The 20,948-nt window shown below is 32.0% G+C and overlaps 5 protein-coding genes across 5 annotated transcripts; all 5 read left to right on the forward strand.

The window, feature by feature from the left end:
* The first annotated feature begins 217 nt into the window (after window positions 1-217).
* LOC142976105 (protein takeout-like) lies at window positions 218-3,187 on the forward strand. Its single transcript, XM_076119335.1, has 5 exons — window positions 218-273; window positions 895-1,108; window positions 1,352-1,485; window positions 1,837-1,992; window positions 2,345-3,187. Exons 1-5 carry the CDS (start codon window positions 219-221, stop codon window positions 2,506-2,508), a joined length of 723 nt encoding a protein of 240 aa, XP_075975450.1. The 5' UTR covers window position 218; the 3' UTR covers window positions 2,509-3,187.
* An 823-nt stretch (window positions 3,188-4,010) lies between these two features.
* LOC142976184 (uncharacterized) lies at window positions 4,011-5,701 on the forward strand. Its single transcript, XM_076119442.1, has 5 exons — window positions 4,011-4,073; window positions 4,255-4,468; window positions 4,724-4,857; window positions 5,134-5,292; window positions 5,485-5,701. The coding sequence occupies exons 1-5, from the start codon at window positions 4,019-4,021 to the stop codon at window positions 5,646-5,648; spliced, it is 726 nt and encodes a 241-aa protein (XP_075975557.1). The 5' UTR covers window positions 4,011-4,018; the 3' UTR covers window positions 5,649-5,701.
* A 1,799-nt stretch (window positions 5,702-7,500) lies between these two features.
* Window positions 7,501-11,000, forward strand: LOC142976136 (circadian clock-controlled protein daywake-like). Its single transcript, XM_076119375.1, has 5 exons — window positions 7,501-7,576; window positions 8,020-8,233; window positions 9,885-10,024; window positions 10,323-10,481; window positions 10,809-11,000. Exons 1-5 carry the CDS (start codon window positions 7,525-7,527, stop codon window positions 10,946-10,948), a joined length of 705 nt encoding a protein of 234 aa, XP_075975490.1. The 5' UTR covers window positions 7,501-7,524; the 3' UTR covers window positions 10,949-11,000.
* Window positions 11,001-12,019: 1,019 nt separating this feature from the next.
* LOC142976097 (circadian clock-controlled protein daywake-like) lies at window positions 12,020-14,886 on the forward strand. Its single transcript, XM_076119324.1, has 5 exons — window positions 12,020-12,136; window positions 12,615-12,834; window positions 13,356-13,489; window positions 13,817-13,975; window positions 14,409-14,886. Exons 1-5 carry the CDS (start codon window positions 12,079-12,081, stop codon window positions 14,558-14,560), a joined length of 723 nt encoding a protein of 240 aa, XP_075975439.1. The 5' UTR covers window positions 12,020-12,078; the 3' UTR covers window positions 14,561-14,886.
* A 1,023-nt stretch (window positions 14,887-15,909) lies between these two features.
* Window positions 15,910-20,498, forward strand: LOC142976060 (circadian clock-controlled protein daywake-like). The gene is made up of 5 exons (XM_076119266.1): window positions 15,910-16,016; window positions 16,459-16,678; window positions 17,046-17,179; window positions 17,508-17,666; window positions 20,178-20,498. The coding sequence occupies exons 1-5, from the start codon at window positions 15,959-15,961 to the stop codon at window positions 20,327-20,329; spliced, it is 723 nt and encodes a 240-aa protein (XP_075975381.1). The 5' UTR covers window positions 15,910-15,958; the 3' UTR covers window positions 20,330-20,498.
* The last annotated feature ends 450 nt before the right edge of the window (window positions 20,499-20,948 follow it).

Below are 20,948 nucleotides of genomic sequence, written 5' to 3' on the forward strand. Positions count from 1 at the left end.
GGCTTATTTTCTTGACCACAGCTGATTGACATATGCATTTTATTTGATCATGAGTAGAATGCTATATGCTAAACCTATAAAATTTGTATGAAAACAAATTAAACATATACTGAACCACTTCCAAAGTAAGTCAAAATCTTGCATAAATTGCCTATTCGTTTTGATTTGAATAAAAGCAACGGAAGTCCAGACACCAGAATCATTCTACAATCAGAAAAATGTTGTCTACACGTCTTCTCGTTCTTGCTGTGCTTTGCTGCCAAAATGTTTGGGGTGAGTTTGTATTTTATTATAATAGATTAATCATTGTCTTTAATTTCCCATTTTATATTTACATTCAAATTTCTCCTCTTTACTTTTTTATTAATGCTATGTTTTATGTTTATAATGAAAAAGTGTTTAAATAATATTAAGGTGGTATTAGTGCTTTATAATGCATATAAAAGTGCACCGAAATTAAAAGGTGTGTATTAGAATGCTTGAAGAGTTGGAGGTTGAGGGGCAACATTTTATAAGAAGCATTGTACAAGTCACTGAGCCATATTATTACAGACTTAAATCTCGTTAACATCAAAAATATATAGTCTATCAAAAAGTTAAAGGGTCTTCATGTACTACTTTTGGTAGTTCAAGTTATACAAGGCCTAGAGACTTGGGCCTTTAAAATGAATATTTAGGAGTACCTAACAGTGGGTTTCTTTAATTGTTAGCTTAACCACAGTCACGTGCAGTGAAACGTTGGCTTAAACATCCCGATTGTAATTAAGAATGACGTCAATTTCGTTATTGTTTTAGCCGAAAAACGTCAATTATATTGTTACTATAAATTAATTCTAACAATCGAGATTAAAATTCTTCCTCAAGATAAGTAACTGATTAAATTTGCAATTACAGGCAAGCAAGTTATATGTGATTTTGAAAATACAAATTGCGTGACGGAAGGAGCAAGAAGGATATACCAGGAATTCGTGAATGGTGAAGTAAAAGGAGTTCCTTCTTCAGGCACTATGTTTGCAGAACTTATTGAAGTGGAATTACCTTCTATAAAATACACGTTGCGTAACTCAACCTTCTCGGGTCTAAAGAACTGCGTTCCTGAATTTGTATCGTAAGTTTTGTTGTCATTTAATCTGGGTTCAAAATGTAGCTGCATTTTCGCGGGCAAAGAAAGCAAACATATTTTAGAATCAATTTACTGTCATAATAATATTTGTTAATTACTTTCTGCAATATTTCTGATAAAGAAGATATAGTATTGTTGACATTCAAAAAGGGTTTTTTTTTGACATTATCTAAATAATTAATAAATTATTTTGCTCAGACTTATTAATAATTAATATTGTGATTCCAGGATCAATACCAAAGAAAAGTCTTACCAGTACAATTTGGCTTGCAAACATATAACTATGCAAGGAAAATACGTAGTAAACGGCAAGGTTGGCCCGATGGATGTTGAAGGAAATGGTGATTACAAAGTCGATCATTGTAAGTATACAAAATATTGATTGTCTCTTCTGACTTCTACAATGCCAGCTTAAACAAAAGTTTTGTGTGAAAAAGCTTTGTGTGAAAGTTGTAGGAGGGTTAAACAATAATTTAAAATCATCTTCAAATACTTTATGCGTCATATTTTTTTAGCATAAGTATAGTAAGATCGATCAGGTTTTAATTAAGACTAGTCAAAAGGTCATAATACGAAATTTTTAAGATAATGTTTTGAGCTGATAAATAATATAATCGAATATATACGGCAAAGAGATATTTTGTTCTTTATACATACAGGTTTAAGCTTGTTATTGCATTATGATGTTAATAAAATAATGTTTCTTGTTTCAGATGACTACGTGTTTCAATTATTTGGAGGATGTGTGCCTTTTGTCAAAGACGACAAGCTTCATATTAAAATAACTAAAGAATTCAAATTGGATATAGATGCTAGAGGAAAAGTGACCTACGAATATACGAACTTATATAACGGCGACAAGGAAAAATGTAAGTATTTTTAAAAAGTAATTTCATATTCTCAAAGTGTGTGTAATTCATAATAAGTCGAGGCACAGTTTTATACAAAAGCCAAAGCAAACTACAATAATAAAGCTGCTATTGCTTCTTGTATGATAGCATTCAAAAACTTATTAGACTAGATTCACTCAATAATATCATTGCCAGTTAATTCCAAAGATAATAAAAATATTTTAGTCATAAAAGCTAATAAGTATCTTTTAAAAGTTGTCCACTGCAACGCAAAATTTAGCCTTGATTAAAATTTTCTTTCAATTTCTTTAGTCTCTGCTACCCCAATAAAAGAAAACTTAATTTGTATGTATGTTTGTTATATTTGCAGCGGACGCCATGCATAAGTTTGCGAATGAAAACTGGAGACTAGTGGACAAGACTATCCGTCAACCATTCATGGAGAAGTTCATGGCCTTATTTGTAGAGCACGCTAACACTTACCTGGACATTCTTCCGATAGAACATTTCTTTTACGAAGAAGTTTTGGACTAGACGTTAAACAAAGATTTGTTACAACTTGAATGGTAGACTGAAAAAATATTGCATCTTACTGAAGAATCAGACAAAATGTCACTAGTATTAGTATTTATTTGTATTCAGGTTTAAGGTAGTTATATACAAACTGTTAAGTAACATTTTATCGATAAAAAAAAATATCAGTAGTTACATACTACTGATATTTTTATATGATTGGTCACGATAGAATGTCGGGCGTTTGTTACAAAGTTCGTAATCTCTCTATTATTAAAACAATTATTGTTGTTGACAAATATTTTTAAATTTGATTGCCCAGGGGGGCTATCACATATCTCAATTGACGACAATTTGAAAGCCACTATGCTTTACATTGTGTTCTTTCTAAGATTATTGTGATTTACAGCAGCAATGTAACGCATAGTGGCTATTAATTTGACGTTCACTAGTTGTCAACTGAGATACATGATAAGCCCGCAGAGTTGTAAGCATTGTTGTAAGCTATTAAAGAGTTAAGTAAAGTTATTGATAAGTAATTCTGTTTTTGCTTATTTCTGTAGACAGGTACACGTAGTAATTGAAATTCAGGCAACCATTTATGCTTTGGGTCTGACAAGATTATTTATTGTGTTTTGTAATAAATATTTTATGTTGATAATCGAGTAAATTTAAATAAAGGTTTAAGTTGAAAAATGTTTATGATGTTTTATTTTCAATAAAAAATATTCCTGTCTGTATTTGTGTATTTCCAAATACAAAAACCCAGTGCTGAAGCACTATCTTACTTGTCCTAGTAGCTGCTAAACAACCACAACTGCCAATTTTTTCTAATCTCCTCAAACACGAAAGTCAATAGTATCGAAACTGTTGTGCTACTTCTATATATTTTAACTACACCGCGTATTATAGATGTCAGTAAGGCTAAAAATGAAACAACATAAAAAACAAAACAGTAACTACAGTCAAAAACTACTTGCGTATTACGTAACATGTCTTTTCATTGTTTGTATCTGGAAAAGACAAAATATAATTTTGAAGATACGTTTACTTGAAAAAATTCACTGGACTATTCCCATCTAAAAAAATGGTACCTTAAGTGTTGTCTTCCTGTGATTATCGAGGAAAGACGGGAAATCAATGGTTTCTGTAAAGACTGACTTTCAAAAGGCATCCGTGGGGTGATTTCATACTATTATCGACTATTGACTAACCAGTCAGCTATCGAGAAATGTATTAAATCCTGATGAGAGCCCGGATAGGGTGTGGTAGGAACAATAAGTTCCTATGACACCCTCTCCATCACATTTTAAATGTAAAATCCTCGATATTAGTTAGTACCGGCTGTAGAGTATCGCGCTACTGGGAACAAATCCTAAATCAGTGTTTTACATAATTAATTGTTTTCTTAAAATTCATGTATTACATACTGAACCAGTATCAGATAGACATATTTTTTATTTCTTCCGTCTTATAAACACTATAAAAACGCCAAAAACCTACATTAGCCATCACTTTATCTACCGACAAAATGTTCACAGCTAGTCTGTTAATTTTAATCGGACTTTACAATCATAATGTTTTAAGTAAGTTATTGTTTTATAAAACATTCATTATTATATCTTTACTTTATTAATAACCAACTGTTTGGTGACTGAATGGTGACTTTTATTAACAACTTTCAGTTCATTCCATTTTTGTATCGTTTTCTTCCATAACCGTATCGGTTTCTTCAATGAAACAAAAATGTTGCAATTGTGATTACAGGCAAAAGAGTTATATGTGACTTCGATGACACTAATTGCGTCACAGAAGGTTCGAGAAGAATTTACCAAGTTTTTGTGAGCGGCGAAATAGAGGGAGTCCCATCTTCAAATACATTGTGTGTTGATACGATTGAAGCAAATCTTCCTACAGTGAAATACGTACTACGAAATTCTAAAATACATGATTTGAGGAACTGCTACGTTGAGTTTGCGTCGTAAGTTTTATTTAACATATCACTGGTGAAAGATGGATTAAAATAAATGGTACAGGAATAAATAAATTTGCAAGAACTAAAGCATTATCAGGGAGAGTTCATCACGCTCTTTGTGTAAGATCCTTAATCAAAATAAAAAGAACATTATTAATTCGATGTATTATAAACCATTCTAACTTCTGTAAGAAATATGTAAATATTATTAAAGTAACCTAAGAAATTAAAGTTGCCTAAAACAATCGTTGTTGATTTCAGAATTGATACCAAGTATAAAAAGTTTAACTATAACCTTGCATGCAAAAATTTGACGCTTGAAGGAGATTACGAAGTAAATGGTTATGTGGGATCCATGTTTGTTGAAGGAAAAGGAGACTATCAAATTGACATGTGTGAGTACATTGTATAATAATATTTCGCGGTTTACTTTATTTTCTCGAACCCCCAAAAATGATTTGTTTTAAAATCTGTTTTTTTTTGGATAAATGAGACAAAAAATGCTCTAAAACGTTTGAGCGAAATGAAATCATGAAAACGGATTATAGTAAAAAGTCCGTTAAAACTCCGCTCGACCCGGGAATCGAACTCGATAGCTTGTAATCAGCAGTCGTAAATACTACTGCCTAGTTTTTCTCAAACAAATAGCCTTAATATTGTTTCTGTTTCAGATGACTATGTATTTCTTTTATCTGGTCAAATAGAACAAGATATCGATAAAGAAGGAGGTATACATGTACAATTAGCCAAAGATTTCAAATTTGATATAGATCCCAGAGGAAAAGTGGTGTACAATCTTAAAAACTTATATGATGGTGACGAAAAAAAATGTAAGTTCTATTTAAATTAAGCTTTTATTATAATTAGGTATATAATTACTTAAAAGGAACTTAAATGCAAATGTTTAAAAATTTTGCTTCAAAGCCTGGTTGAAACTTAGAGCATTAAAGCATGTAAAAATGTAAAAACCATGTATTGCATTTTAAATAACATGTCTTCTTATTAGATTCTGTTGTTTTCAGCTGCCGCAATGCATAAGTTTGCAAATGAAAACTGGAAACTAGTAGATAAAACCATTCATCGACCATTCATGGAGAAGTTTATGGCCTTATACGTTGACCATGCAAATACTTTTCTAAAAGTTCTAGCAGTTGAACATTTCTTTTATCAAGAAATATTAGACTAAGAGCTAAAACATTTAGTGATAGACCCGAAAATTAAAGAATAAATAAAATTAAAATAAACATCGTAACTTTTATTGTGTTATTTATTGTCCCATTCTACTTGTCAAATAATAATCATCCTATTATTTTGCTTTTAAAAAAAAATCATAGATGGCGTTGGTTGCCGGCCATGTCGATAGAAGGAGAAGAAATAAATATTCTATGATTTCAACATCTTAAAAAAGCAGCTGAGGAGTAAATTACTCGTAGACTTTATAGAACACCTACAATAACCTAAAATTTAACATTCGCTACAATATGCAAAAAACCTCCTTTAAAGAACAATTTACGTATAAGTTTGCTAAAATCCTTCAACAATAAAAGCTATTTTAAGACCAACAGCAGTTCATGACGAAATGCTCTTGTCTGCTAACCTACGGCGTGATTTTTTGAAAACAAAAGTTTGACATTTGAGATACGTTTCATGTTTAAGTGTTTATGAGCGTGGTTAACATTTTCATAAAAAAAATATATATGGCTGTAGATAGCAGATAGTACCTAGTAGGAAATCGGCCCTGCTGACTTATTTGAAAACTACTACCAGAATTAGGTAACACTTTCCAAACACGCAGTCACACCTTACATTCCACCTAACGGCGACCTGTAGAACCTTCAAGTAGACCTGTAGTTACCCTTGAATCACCCGTAATAAGTTTGCAGTCAGACAACAAACATTATATTCAACAAAGATGTCAGTAAATCATATTGTCACGTTTATTTATTTTCGTGTGAAACTTTTTATTGCCCCTTTATTTTTTGTTATGAAAGGGAATGTCCTTCTTTTTATTATGACAACTCCTAGTATTTTATTCAATCACAAATTATGCTATATATATTTGTGTCAATTTATTTATTGAAATATTTATTAACGATTTTATTTCTATCAATACACAATCATCCATTTAAACAAAACTTTTCTCGTTGTGCCGGTTACAAGAATTGAAACAACATTGTTAATTATGGTATATAATCATAGAAATGTAATAAAAAAAACTTAAATAAATGCAAGTTCCATTTTTGGGTTCCTTGTATAAACATTGCATAATTCAATTGTAAATTACCTACGTTTAAAATGTTGCTGTCTACACAGCTTGCTAAGCACGTAGTCGGAAACAACGGTCAGTCTAAGTCTTAAGGGTAAAACATAGATATTAAGTATTTAGGACAAGCCAAGGTGTTTTAGTTTAAAAGCTTAGTGAACAAATCTATACTAATATTATAAAGCTGAAGAGTTTGTTTGTTTGATTCTTTGAACGCGCTAATCTCAGGAACTACTAGTCCGATTTGAAATCTATACTAATATTATAAAGCTGAAGAGTTTGTTTGTTTGATTGTTTGAACGCGCTAATCTCAGGAACTACTAGTCCGATTTGAAAAATGATTTCGGTGTTAGATAGCCCATTCATCGAGGAAGGCTATAGGCTATATATCATCACGCTATGACGAATAGGAGCAGAGTACCAGTAAAAAATGTTATAAAACGGGGAAAATTATGACCCATTCCCTCCTATGAGACGCAAGCGAAGTCACGCGGGTCAGCTAGTATTATAATAAAGTGAAAATTCTCTTTATTGTACACTGTAGAGTACACATCTTTGATAGGGAATATATTTCAATACTGTTCAATTGGCGGCCTTATCGCACTGAGGCGATCTCTTCCAGGCAACCAATAAGTATTGTTCACGTATTACATATGAATTAAAGAAAAATACAACACTAGAAAAATAGTAAAGAACCACTCGTAAATAGTTAAACTTTGTGCTTATCTGAATTGGGTAGTAATATAAACAGATGTTGGGTTAATTTAACATACATTTGATTTTTGGTAATTCAGCAAAGATGTTTTATTTTAAATTTGTTTTTATATTGTTCTGTTCAAACTACTCGTTTGGTGAGTAATAGTTTTATTGTATTAATGTAATGTAAATGTATTTTTTTTCATGTGAACACACATAAATATATTAAAACATATGTATTTATCTTATTTATTTTGTACATTTTTTTTATTACAGCAACAAAGTAATCTAATATACCCTAGATCCAGATTAGGTTTTCAAATTTGAGTGTTCTTGAGGTAAATTAACAGTGGCCTCTCTCTATTGCAGTTTAAAGCAATTACCATTGCTGTACCACGAGATACATAAAAGAAAAAACATTTCAATCAAATCAACCCGTTGCTATTTTACTTCTTATAAAAGGCATTATTTTTAAATACGGCCTTGATTCCACAATTCATTCAAAGTTGGGTCGGAATCATTGCACTCCTTTAATGGTATTGCATAAGTGAGTTTTTGAATTGCAGAATTTTCACTATCAATATTCATATATTTGCAGGTCTTAAAAAGCAGCCATGTGGTATAGACAAGGAGTGTCTGATCAACTCAGTAATAGACCGAGTATACCCAATGTTTGTAGCGGGAATGCCTGGAGTGGAAACTTCAGATCCTTTACATCTCGATGCCATAGTTGCTGATCTTCCTACTATAAATTACTCCTTGTATAACGCTTCAATGGTCGGTTTGAAAAATTGTGAGTTTGTGAAATTGAAGTAAGTATTTATGTACATAAAATTTCTCATTTTTGTTTAGCCCTGGGGAGGATAAAAAGATATACAAGTGTTTTGCTATTTATAATGTTTGTCTAATTTATTTAACGCGCACGGTTTACTCTTGAAAAAATGCTAATATAAGTTTTAAGAGACCAATAATTTCAAAAGTCTATATTGTGTTTACGGTTCGGCTACACTTCGGTCTGAGAATTGAATGGAACTAGTTATAATATTCAGCAAATGTTTTATTAATTATTTTAGGACACATCCCGAAGTTGGGTACCGTGGCCAGAAAATTGCCAACACTATGCCTCCAAGAAAATCTTTAGAAATTACCAGCTCTAATTGAACGTTATCTCAGTCAACAGAATTACTAAGTATAAAAAATATTACTAAAAATTAATTTAACTAATAATATTTTTAAATCATAGTTAAGTATTCTTGTAGGTAAAATATTGAGATAGTATCTATCATTTTGTTAATAGTCTCACGGTTATTAGGATGTAAACTGAACAATGACTTATTATGACGCAAAAGCATTGAGCGTTTAAATAAGAACCAGTAGTATCTATGTATGATACCGTCTAATCATATTTTGAATCAGTATATGAAGACCTCTGACTGAGATAAAGTATTATATCCAAATATTAAAACAACATTCAGTTATAAGTTACCCTACACGTTCGGTTCAAAATCACCCTTGCATTATTGACACAATATATAACTTACATACATGTTCGACGGTTGAAATATAACATAGATTATCACTTACTACGAAGTATTATGTACGTATTGACTGTATCGATCACATTTATGACGAAAGAAGAAAATAGAAATAACCGTTGAGGAAGGTTCGAAGTCAATAAATGTGGTTCGAAGTCAATAAGACAAATTCCATAGAACCATTTTACGATTCGCGTATGTTCTACCATAGACATAATAATACCTATGTAGCTAGTGGCAAAGAAAATTCGCACATGGTCTACTGTAGTTTCAATAATACGTATCAAGTGGCAATGAAAATTCAAATTTTTGACAATCGATCTGGATGAAAATACAAGTCATATAAGTCTAATAATAGATTACACATAAAAAAATCTGAGTCACATTCATTTCATTTTACAATACACTTGTATATTCAAATAAAACGTGTACTTACACGTTTTTGAATTAATAAACTAATTAACTGTTTTAAGAAACTGATTCATTGACAATATAATTTAGGGATACAGTTGTTCAAACTGATACACGTGAATAACTATCGAACAATGAAGTACTAATATTTGATGAATAATTTTGATGAACTGTCAATATTTGCCCTCGTGAGAACGTTTTTGTGAATATAATAAGTTTACTACGTCACGTGGCGCCGCGTTGAACGTCATCGACCATGTGTTTTTCCGCGGCGTGTAAATGTATGAATGCGTGAAAGCACTGGGCATAGAAATAAATATGTATATTTTCACGTGCCTTCACGTTACATGTGTCAGAATTTATTCTAATATTCAGGGTTTTAACTATTGTAGTATTAAAAATACTAATCTGGGCCTTCCATTAGTCCAGTCAATAGCATAGTCCTCCATAGTTAGTAGCAATTGAATTGATGAATAATGCAGAATAAGTAATTAACATTTTATTTGTATTTTTTCAGTGTTTCAAGAGAAACCGAAAGCACACTCTTTGACTATGCAATAGAATGTCCAGTTTTGACGGTCACTTCAGAATACGAACTGAATGGTATCGTCGACTCAGTACCAGTTGAAGGAAAAGGGACTTGTACCATGACTTACGGTAAGTAAATAGGCCGTGAACATCTTGTTCTAAGACCTTCAGATGGGCTAGATTTAATTTCATGATCGATCGTACTCAAAATCATTTGATACAAAGCATATCCATTCCTAGATAGACTAAGAATTGTTATAATAAATATCTATAACCGCTTCTAGGATCGGGGCCGCAATTCAAGATATTACACATATAATGCAATAATAATGGGCTGTAATGACAATAATTTATTATTGCTATTTCAGAACAGCACATAAAAAAAACACATTCATAAAGAACATGATGAATTTGATATTAATTTCAGATGACTACTATATCTCAATATCGGGCAAGCACGTGAGGGAAGAGGACAGTGAAGGCAAATTCCACGTGAACATTATAGATTATACTGTAAAACCAGTGTTAAGAGGAGGTGTCAAGAATCCTGAGTATAGCGGTCTGATCTTCAGTAACGATGAGACTTGTAAGTTGAATCTTCATTTTTTGCCATTACTGTTAACGTAAAATAAAATTGAGAAAACCATATAAAAACTATTAACTAGTTTTAATTATGGCTTTCAATTTTATATTATTTTTACTGGCTTGAGAGAGAACTTATTTACTAGCAACAAGTAATTAATTCAGAGATATTGAAATGAATAGGTATTTAATGCAGTAATAATTAATCTGCATATTTTAAAGTAAAGCGACCATATCCGATGATATTATATATAACTTTAAGGACACATGTATTGTGTACTTATTTAGGAGAATAGTTCAATAATGTTTTAATCATCTTTTTAATTTCCAGGTGAAAATCGTGTGAAATTAATAGAAAAGATCACCCGCGATACTGTAATGGATGTCTTCATGCACAAATATATACAGAATCTGAAAAACTTTCACAACCTCGTACCTATCGAGGATTTACATTTTAAATACGTCTCCTAAAAATGTATTATTATCCTATATCATTAATTTAGTCTCAATAAATTGTTTACCTACCTATTCAGTTTTTTTTTGTTTCATTTGTCTGAGTTGCCCGGTGTTTATATATATGTAGTTTAAGTTGTGTTACTCTGAATACATAGGATTTGCGATAGGAGACTGGGTAATTGACTTGCACAAAAAATCTCCCAACACGAGAACTTGAATTTAGCTGCAAGAGTCGACATGATTAATAAAAATTGAGTGACCCACTGATGGAAATATGAAACTGTCTTTAATATTTGTTAAGGACAGTAACGATTACCGACAGTGAAAACCGGCACAGTACATTAAGGGCCAGTTTAACGCATGGGTGTCCGATAATCTACTTTATAAATAAAGTGACAGCAAATATATGAAAACAACTATCAAAATTAGAGATAATCTAACCGATACTTATTCAGGAGAGGTAAAACGAGAGCTAATGACAAACGTGTAGAATCTAGATCATTGTATCTCAGTGTAATAGACGACTACTAAGTAAATGAATGAGCGTGTGTCACCAAGTCACTAATCAATACACACACAAATATAAATAGTAATATACTAGGCGATGAAACGAGGTTTCTACATCAGTTACAAAGATAAACAGCTTTCGAACGAAAGCCTGCTAGAAAGTCGCTTTAATCTTAAATTAATTTACGCTTACTATCACAAAATATTAACTTGTCAACATCATTAGCGCAGTGGTTTTGCTGGTGCTACTTGCATGAGTTGTATGACCTACAATTTTTTTGACGAGTCTTCGTTGTGTATTTTGAGTGACAGTATTATTTTAAATAAAAAAAATATCAAGATCATCTACCGAGTTTTCATTACCATGTATTTTTAGTACTCGGTTATTTTTGGTTCTCGATTTAAACTGAGATAAGTAAATCGTTATAAAGGTAACAACAAAAGAGGCTTGCATTAAATAACTCGAAAGCGTATGCTTTCTTTTTAAGACCGTTATCAAAAGCAATCAGGCATTCGTGTATGTAAATATAGCATTCATTTTTATATTTCTTTAAACTTGTTTCTCTGATATTTCTGGGATATAAGCTGACATTGCGAGAAATGTCGGTTATTCGTTCCAGAGTCGAGAAGTGTTAAACATGTATCGGGAAGTTTTCTTCATAACTTGTGTTTTTGCGGGAGTACTGTCAATACAAAGTGAGTGATATGTTTACTAGTACTAATTAAAAGTGTGTCAAAACGGATTAATTTTGGCGGTGTGTTCTGGTGACCTACTAAACTCTTGAACTAGATATTATTATCTCCATCTAGTAAAGCTTATTCCACAAATAGATATAAGGCCCTCTTTTGGTTACCTAAAACTTGTAGGGACTTCCGAGTTTTGACTTGAAATCATATTTCGCACAGTTAAGTGTGTGTGTGTGTATGTTAATATGCGTAGTAATGTATGGCATACGAAGTGCCGTAGGCCTAAAATGTTTCCTATATCTTCTAATAAACTATTGAGTGTCATCAACAACGTATATGAATTTAAATAAATATTTAGAAATATCTAAGCAATGTATTTTTTTTTAATAAAAGTGATAACACCTTTTATATAACAGGCTGGTTTATCTTTTCCAAAACACTTGTTACTAATTGGATGTAATAATAAGACAGGCTGTTACTATTTCAGGATTCAATATCACACCATGCCGGACTGGAGATAAGGTGTGTTACACTAGAACATCCGAACAACTGTACGCTATGTCAATGGCAGGGGACCCTTCATTGAAGATTGACTCCCTTGACCCAATATACCACAAGCAAATTGATGGAAAGTTTGCTATCGTCGATTATAAAATGTACAACAGTTCTGTAGAAGGATTAAGTAATTGTCATGTGGCACAATCAGAGTAAGTAATAGAGGACTGACTTTTATATTCTCAGAAATATCGACTGCTGATCCCCAAGTCTGGGTTCAATTCCCAGGCTGGACAAGTGTAAATAGCGAAATGTGGATGTATTTCACACACCTCTGCCTACAGCTTAGGATATAAGGATCTCACGCGATTTATGTACATTTAACTACTACATTTGAAAGAAGAGCACATTAGCTTTTCCCATTTTGTCAGACTCTAACAAAGTTTCAAAAAACCGTTGTATTTGTAAATTGTAAATGTAAACTAATTGTATAATAATATATGCAAATTGTAAAGTCAAGCAATTCAATTTTCCTACATACTGATTTATCTTTCTACTTAGCATTCCTTATAATAAATACTTTCAACGAAACTGTAACAATGAAGAACATTTTTTAACTCGTTTCGTTCCGACTGCTGCGCATGGGCTCCTCCGATTTGAAGGAGGGGTTAGGCCTTGAGTCTAATGAAGTTATATAACATTATTTTACTTGTAATTTTCTCTCACGTTTCAGGCTCTCATTGCAGAAAAGTACGCTGGTATTTGAATTATCTTGTCCGTATATTCTTATGACCGGACAATATGACATATCCGGAATACTGATCGTTGTTCCTATTGAAGGATCGGGAGACTTTGCTTTAAAGTGCAGTAAGTTTATGTTAATCATTCTTTTGATATATTTATTAACACTTTTGCAAATCATACGGCAATATGCCAAAATGCCACAAAATTTAATGCAGCACTTAAATCATGATTCTTCTCTGTCACTCTAAAGTGATTTGTAGCGACAGAAATACTTTTGAGTGTAACTTAAAGTTGACTAATAGAATAGAGTACAAGTTTATAAGTAATATTTCTTAACTATTCTCTGGCAAAGGTTTTTAATACACAAATTGCTTAAAAAATTGTTAGGAGTTACAAGTCATCGTTTTATACTGTAATGTCCAGTCGTGACTTTTTTTTTTTTCATTCCAGAAAACTATCACATTTTGGTCGAATCTGATATAACGGTTAATCAAGGAAAAGATGGTCATAGACACGTCCGCATAAAGAACTTCAAAGCTACCGGCGATTTGAGAGATGCATTGAACATACATCTTACGAATTTATTCAATGGACAGAACAAGGAATTAGGTAAGATTAAAAATCTTTAAATTAGTTTTAAGCAGATATATGCTACTTTGTATTGTATACGACTGTCAAATGACTTAAATTCTCGGTTCGTGTGAAAAAATATTGAGTTTATAATCTTATTGCAAAAGCCTGGTTTCATTAGGATACTTTGTTATCACCACTCTTGGGGTTTATCTACCAAAGAACAAATATTTATTTTGGATCTGTTTAGTGTTAGGTCAATTTGAAATGATAACATTGGTTTCAATTCAGGAGTCCTTGAGTGGGCGACTTTAAAACAATCTTTAGATAATTTTCATATTTGAAAAACTCATACCTGCATGCTAAATGCACTCAATTCTATCTCTATATCGGACTGCATTATGATCTCACAATGATATTGGAAAAGCTTTTGGAAAAAATCATTAAAAGAAAATTTTGTTTTTCTTTACAGCGGATGCTGCGTTGACTTTCGCAAACACATACTGGAGGCCAGTTGCAAGGGAATTCCAAGGACCTGTCATTACCGCCAATGTTAAAAGAATTATCAAAAACCTTAATAAATATTTGAAACTAATTTCTTTAGAATCAATGGTTTTCAACTAGTGTTATGAAGAGTCGTAATATTTGAGGCTATAAAAACTTATTGGAACTTATAGTGAAATATAATAATTTATTTATTTATTTATGACTAAGATGAAGTCTGTAGAAAATAAGAAAACTGTAATAAAATAAATTTGGATACAATTGGTATTTTTTACTAATTCCCTTCCAAATCGTATTTTACATACGTCATTTGAAGTTTGACTCCCATCTACTAAACGTGAATTCACCAGCCTGTTCCACGAAGTAATGTTATGCGTTTATCTACTACTTATGAGTAGAGTGTAACTTAACTATGTACCTACTTTACAATAAACAATTATTTACTAGATACTTTTATTTTACAATTTTCACGTTATGACAGTATTTAATTACTGCCTTTAGGGCTCGTGCAGCCTACCTAGCCAACGTGTTGTAGTGTAGCCGGTAGCCGATTGCTAACAAAGGCAAAGTGCTAAAGGTTTCTTCTTATTTTATATTAGGATATTTCTCAATGGTATCCTGGAGTTTGAAAACGTGCCCAATACATGGCAATAAGCTCCCCCCTATTATAGGGGACTAACATTATGAATGACGAAACGTGGGTGTATTTCATACACCTCTGCATACGCCTACCGGTGAAACAGGTGTGAAGTTATATAAAATCTTAATATCACGCCTGTTCAACCCGGGGTACAAACGCCTGTTACACCCGACGGTTTAGGCTTCCGAGTAATGTTTTTATTTTGAATTTTAACTCAGAACTGACCGCCTGAAATGCGCGTCCTTATTTATATCAACAGAAGATCGTTTTAAAACAACTTCAAAAAGAAGCGGTTCTTAATTCGGTCAGTAAGTTTTTTAAGTATGTATTTGTACTTACGTGTACACTGAGATTTTTAATCGACCGAGGACGTGATTCTTTTTATGTTTGATGTGAAATAATAAATTTAATTTATTAGTAATTTGTCAGATAGAGACTCAGGACTCATGACAAAAGGCTCAGACCATCAGCGTTTCCATACAATGTGACCAGCTTTTTGGGCATGTTTCGGTCGACAGCGCCCGGGAGAATTAACTTAATGAATTGTATCACTGTAAATATGTTTTCTTTTTTAAATTGATAGTCATAATAAATACAACCATCAACCAATCACTTACCAATTTTTTTTATATTTTTGGCACATAAAACATAAGATAGAATTAATTTTGAAACCAAAAACGAAGACAAGACTTGCATTAAATAACTCAAAAATGTATGCACCTTTCTTTTTAAAACCGTTAGCAATCAGGCATTGGCGTATGTAAATACCGCATTCATTTTTTATGTTTCTTTAAACTTGTTTCTCTGATATTTCTGGGATATAAGCTGACATTGCGAGAAGTGTTGGTTATTCTCCTCAGAGGCGAGAAGTGCTAAACATGTATCGGGAAGCTTTCTTTATAACTTGTGTTTTTGCGGGAGTGCTATCAGTACCAAGTGAGTAATTATTTATTGATACCTAATTATACTATATTTGTTGCTGTTGAATTCATTTCGAAGTGTGTTTAAACCAATAGAATATGATAATCATAAGTTTCGTGGTGACCTACTAAACTATTGAACTAGTTATCTTCACCTTGTAAGGCAACTTCCAGTGATAAAGTTACAAGACCTTCTTATAGATTTTTGAACTTGCCAGGCCTTTTAAATTAATTGCATAATGCACGGGAGGTTTTAGAATAATGATAATTGCCTGCAAGCTGTTTCAAAACTACTACGGAAAAGCATAGGCCTTAAAATGTATACCGTCAAATATAAATCTTTCGGTGGCGCTGCTAGAAATATCTCAGCAATGTTATTCGTTTGAAAAGTACCGTATATTAATTTCACCAATTTGTTTTATGAATCATTTAATAAGGAATTCTATCACCAATTCCAGGATTCAATATCACACCATGCAAAACCGGTGATAAGGTGTGTTACACCAAATCATCTCAACAACTGTATGATATGTCAATAGCAGGGGACCCTTCAATGAACATAGAATCACTCGATCCTGTTTACCACAAGCAAATTAATGGGCAGTTTGCTATCATTGAATACAGAATGCTTAACACTTCCGTAGAAGGATTCCGGAACTGTCATGTTGTTGAATCAGAGTAAGTAATAAAGGTTTGATCTTTCGCGTCTTTCGGCAAATGCGACTGTTTTGGTGTGGCCCCATTACAGAAAAATTGTAGGACCAGTTGCACTAACAAATGGGTCTATCCTATATATTCAATAGATTTGTATCAACTGTCCAGTAGATCAATTGTTGCTAAAGGTTCCATTGCGGCAATATATTGAGACCAAAGAGTCATTATATAATATTATTCAAAATAAAAATCAGCATTTGGTTAAAAACTTTCTCAAGATACAATAAGATACTAGAGGTACTATCCTATATCATTGATATCTTTTTGCAAACACTAATAGTTCTTTCCATAATGTGATGATGTAATGATGTAATTTTTTATTACTTTTCAGGCTCTCCTTGAAGAAAAACACGTTAGTATTTGAAATGTCATGCCCATACGTAGTGATGATCGGACGATATGACATATCTGGAACATTGATAGCTGTTCCTATTGAAGGATCAGGCGACCTTATTTTAAAATGCAGTAAGTACCATGCATCTTCAATAGTTCTCAAAGTTTTGATTTTGTAACCTCTTCAGTATTTCCTTTGCAAGCCTATGGAATAGTGCTGTACGTCACACAATTTGAAAAGCGCTGATTCTTCGTGCCGTCCCTGTCATTTCAATGTAGTGACAAAAATACTATAGAGCTCTATTTAAAATTGGATTTTCTTTGAATATTTAGTTAAAAAAATTATAATTTGCAAAAAATATTGTATGCTTAAAACAACATGATTCTAGTTTTTGAAATTATTGCTACAAAAATAGTGACAGGAGTTTTGAATTTTCAACTACAATATCTTATTTTTCAGAAAATTACCACATTTTTGTCGAATCTGACGTAACGGTTAATGAAGGAAAGGATGGTCACAAACACATACAGATTAAGAAATTCAAAGCAACGGGTGATTTGAGAGGAGGAATGAAAGCACAACTAACCAATTTATTCAATGGAAGCAGCAAAGAATTAGGTAAGCTAGCTTCTTTAAAACTGAAACTATAATTGCCATATTTTGCAATATTTTCTGAATTAGGCAACATTGTCACAGGCCCATTATTCTCAACAAAATACATATAACACAAGACTGATCTCAATTTCAGAGTAGCCTCTTATAAAATATCGTTATAAGGTTTTTGGTACCCAACAAACTTACTCAATTATTTTGAAAAAGAAAGTACCAACGATCAAAACCCTTGAGTCCTCGTACATTCAATTACGTAGTGATTAACAGGACATTTCTCCGTGTCTGCATAATTGCCACTCACCTTAAAACTGGGCTCTGGATTATTTGGGTCAACTGTTTTCGGCTCCAGTAACTAGGGCAAGGCGGTCCTATGGGGTAATAATGTACTATGTTTACGTTAGTCACACTACATTGGGTTTAACATGCGGTTATTTGGGAAAGTTCATTTGATTTTCGCAAATGTTTTGTTTGAGAATTGCTGCTATTTTTTTATTTATTTGCTGTGTGATTAAATTTCTTAAAAAATCAACTCCCTCACTTAACATTGTACAAGTAACGCGAGGATTTTTACAAATATACAAACATCGGACACAAAGTACAACCAGATCGTAAAAACTACTTGTAGATCGCACAAATAATTGTTTCGTTTAACCACGGAGGCTATTATCAAACTAGATTATATTTTGAGTAAAGTGATCTACAATAGTAATTTATTACAGAGCACTTTCTGGAAAATATTCAAAATAAAATTTATATTTAAATGTTATAATAATACGCCGCGTCGCACGTCGTAGCGGCTTAAAGTTTGGAGTTTCATTACTAGATGGCAGTAGCAACCTACCGTTTTTATATAAAATAATTATGAGAATAACTTTGCGCCTTAATTTTATGGTATTGCAAAACCTTTGTAAATTAACGCATTGCTATACGTAAATTGACAAATACTTAATTAAATAATTAACATTTTCTAATAGCGATAATATTCATAAATGTGGTGTTTCGTGTACGTAATATAATATGATAAAAATGTGATAATTAAGTATAGGTCATTATTTACAAACGAAAAAAATCTAGAAGTCATAATTTATTATTTGTGCAATAAATCAAAGGATAGTGAAAGAAATATATGCATATGACTTAGACTTCCGGCAACATAAGTTAATGCGATAGTCTTTTCTCTTCATAAATCCGCAAGGAATGCGCAATATTTCAACACATTTAAGTTCTTTTGCTTAATGTATCTGAAAACTGTTTATGTCTGAACTTTTCTTTGGCTCAAACCGTGCGTATCTTTTATAAGTATGAGGAAAATATATAAAGATGACATTTATTTAATGGCGTCATAGGTGCAATTGTTAAAAAGGTCTCCACGCTGTAATCAAAGATGCAGAAAGTTGCGAGTTTGGTGCAAATCTGGTTGTATTTTATTAAGGGACTAGCAAAACCGGTCCTAAATGAAGTATATTTATATCATACTGGTTTTGTAAGTTTTTAAATACTTACTACATTATCCCACCCGGAACAAATCTTTGTGTGATGAGCACAAGTATTTGTTCTGAGCCTGGATGTTAATGTATCTATATAAGTATGTATTTAGAAGTATATAAGCATGTTTATCAGTTATTTGGTTACCATAGTACAAGCTCTGCTTAGTTTGGAATCAAATGACCGTGTGTGAGTTGTCCAATAATATTTATTTATTTATTTATTGAGTTTTCCAGTACTTGCGCTATTATTATTGTCATTGACGTCATTCAGAAGCAAACCAACAGTGATTAACATAAGTTATTTGTTCAAGAAATTATTGTTATTTGCTGCATTATTAATATATATCTAGTTTAAGTGCATCTTTATGCAGTATAATAAAATTGTTCAATCAGGGTATAATCTTCGAGATAATTTTATTCTTTGATCATTATATCTACTAATTGTACATTCAGATTATTGATATAAGAATTGACTATATTATATATTTATAATATAAATATAAAACGAATAAATCAATTTAATATTAAGTGAACTCAAAATATAAATACATACAATATGCTGAATGCGAAACTGAGTACAACAATACTTGGTTTATTTTCAAAATTGATCAGATAATAAAATTATCATAGTCGATTCGACTTACAATTTATCATTTACAGCCTTCTTTAATACAAAACCAGTCTGGGTATTATATTTCTCTATCTCTACATCAGCGTCATAGGTCAGGTAGCCTACAAGTGACCATTTAAATGTTCTTATTAGCATGATTGCTCAGACCTTATTCAATTAAAATGGCAAATTAGTGTCACTTATGCTTAACACACACGGGTCATTATATACCATATTCATATTTTAATAAGTAATTGTATTTTATCCTTACGTGTAATATGAATAGGAACTTTTCCTATATGTTAGTCTGTTTGTTTGTCCATTTTGGTCTTCACCAGACTGCGCTACGATTTCACAACGATATATTCGAAGTTTTTGGAAAAGAAGCAAAATGATTCAATTTTTTTTCTCTCTTTTCAGCGGATGCTGCGATGTCTTTCGCAAACACATACTGGAAACCAGTTGCAAAGGAATTCCAAGGACCCGTCATTACCGCCAATGTTAAAAGAATTACCAAAAATCTTAATAAATATTTAAAACTGATTCCTTTAGAATCAATGCTTTTCGACTAATAGAATACAGGAACGCAAGACTCAAAGCTACAAAAACGCAATTAAACTTTCTTCAATTTTAGCTCTTTACGATATAATTTACCAATTAATCTATTGTGAGTTATACATTGTCCTGTGTGAAATGTGATGTTAAATGCATTTAGATAGAGTTAGGTGTATTTTAGTATTTATTATATTATTTAATTTTATTTATGAGTAAGATTGAACTATGGTAATAAAATGAATTTATGTAGGTACAAATGTGTTTTATTCTAGGTTATTTTGAACTAATTTCGGACAATCCCTATTCGCACTATAAATAACTAGCTGACCCGCGCAACGATTGCGTCACTGAAGAGAGAATGGGTCATAATTTTCCCCGTTTATGTAACATTTTTCGTTGGTACTCCGCTCCTAATTGCCGTAGCGAGATGTTATATAGCCTATAACCTTCCTCGATAAATAAACTATCTAATACTGAAATATTTTTTTAAATCGAACCCGTTGTTCCTGAGATTAGCGCGTTAAAACAAACAAACTAATTTTGATAATTTCATGTAAATTTGTCAGGTAGCAACAAAACACAGAAACGATATCACAAAAAATCTATGCAAATGTGGAACAAATCTAAACCATGTTC

This window comes from Anticarsia gemmatalis, chromosome 10 (genome assembly GCF_050436995.1).
Source record: "Anticarsia gemmatalis isolate Benzon Research Colony breed Stoneville strain chromosome 10, ilAntGemm2 primary, whole genome shotgun sequence".
Lineage (NCBI taxonomy): Eukaryota > Metazoa > Arthropoda > Insecta > Lepidoptera > Erebidae > Anticarsia > Anticarsia gemmatalis.